Consider the following 394-nt stretch of genomic DNA (forward strand, 5'->3'; position numbering starts at 1 on the left):
CGGGGCGCTCGGCTCGCTCCACGAGGGGGATCATGGAGTTCTGTCTGTACCTGGTGGGCGTGACGCTCATCGGCTCGCGGATGTAGTTGAGGGACGTGCAGCGGGACACGGACGAGGGCAGCGAGGTCTCGACAGAGCCGGGGGTGTGGTAGCCGGGGGTGTGGTAGCCGGGGGTGTGGTAGCCCGGCGTGTGGTAGCCCGGGGTGTGGTATCCTGGTCGGTGTCCTGCGGCCTGGGTGCTGGTGTCCTCGCGGTCGACGGTGCGCTTGATGCAGGAGGCAAGGCCGCGGCAGCACCCGGCGGCCTTCCCCACGTCGCGGCCCTGCAACCACGCGGCACAGCGCATTAGGGGAGGCTTCACTCAGGGCACCACAGGCAGCACGGGGAATGGGTA

General features: G+C 69.3%; 1 protein-coding gene across 1 annotated transcript in view; it reads right to left on the minus strand.

Moving 5' to 3' along the window:
* LOC119588226 (muscarinic acetylcholine receptor DM1-like) overlaps positions 1-394 on the minus strand; it is a gene marked incomplete in the record, with an annotated part of 70,579 nt that overhangs the window by 1,008 nt on the left and 69,177 nt on the right. Inside the window, 1 exon segment of the mRNA XM_037936926.1 lies at positions 51-322. Coding sequence (XP_037792854.1) covers positions 51-322 — 272 coding nt within the window.

Source organism: Penaeus monodon, chromosome 23 (genome assembly GCF_015228065.2).
Source record: "Penaeus monodon isolate SGIC_2016 chromosome 23, NSTDA_Pmon_1, whole genome shotgun sequence".
NCBI classification, from domain to species: domain Eukaryota; kingdom Metazoa; phylum Arthropoda; class Malacostraca; order Decapoda; family Penaeidae; genus Penaeus; species Penaeus monodon.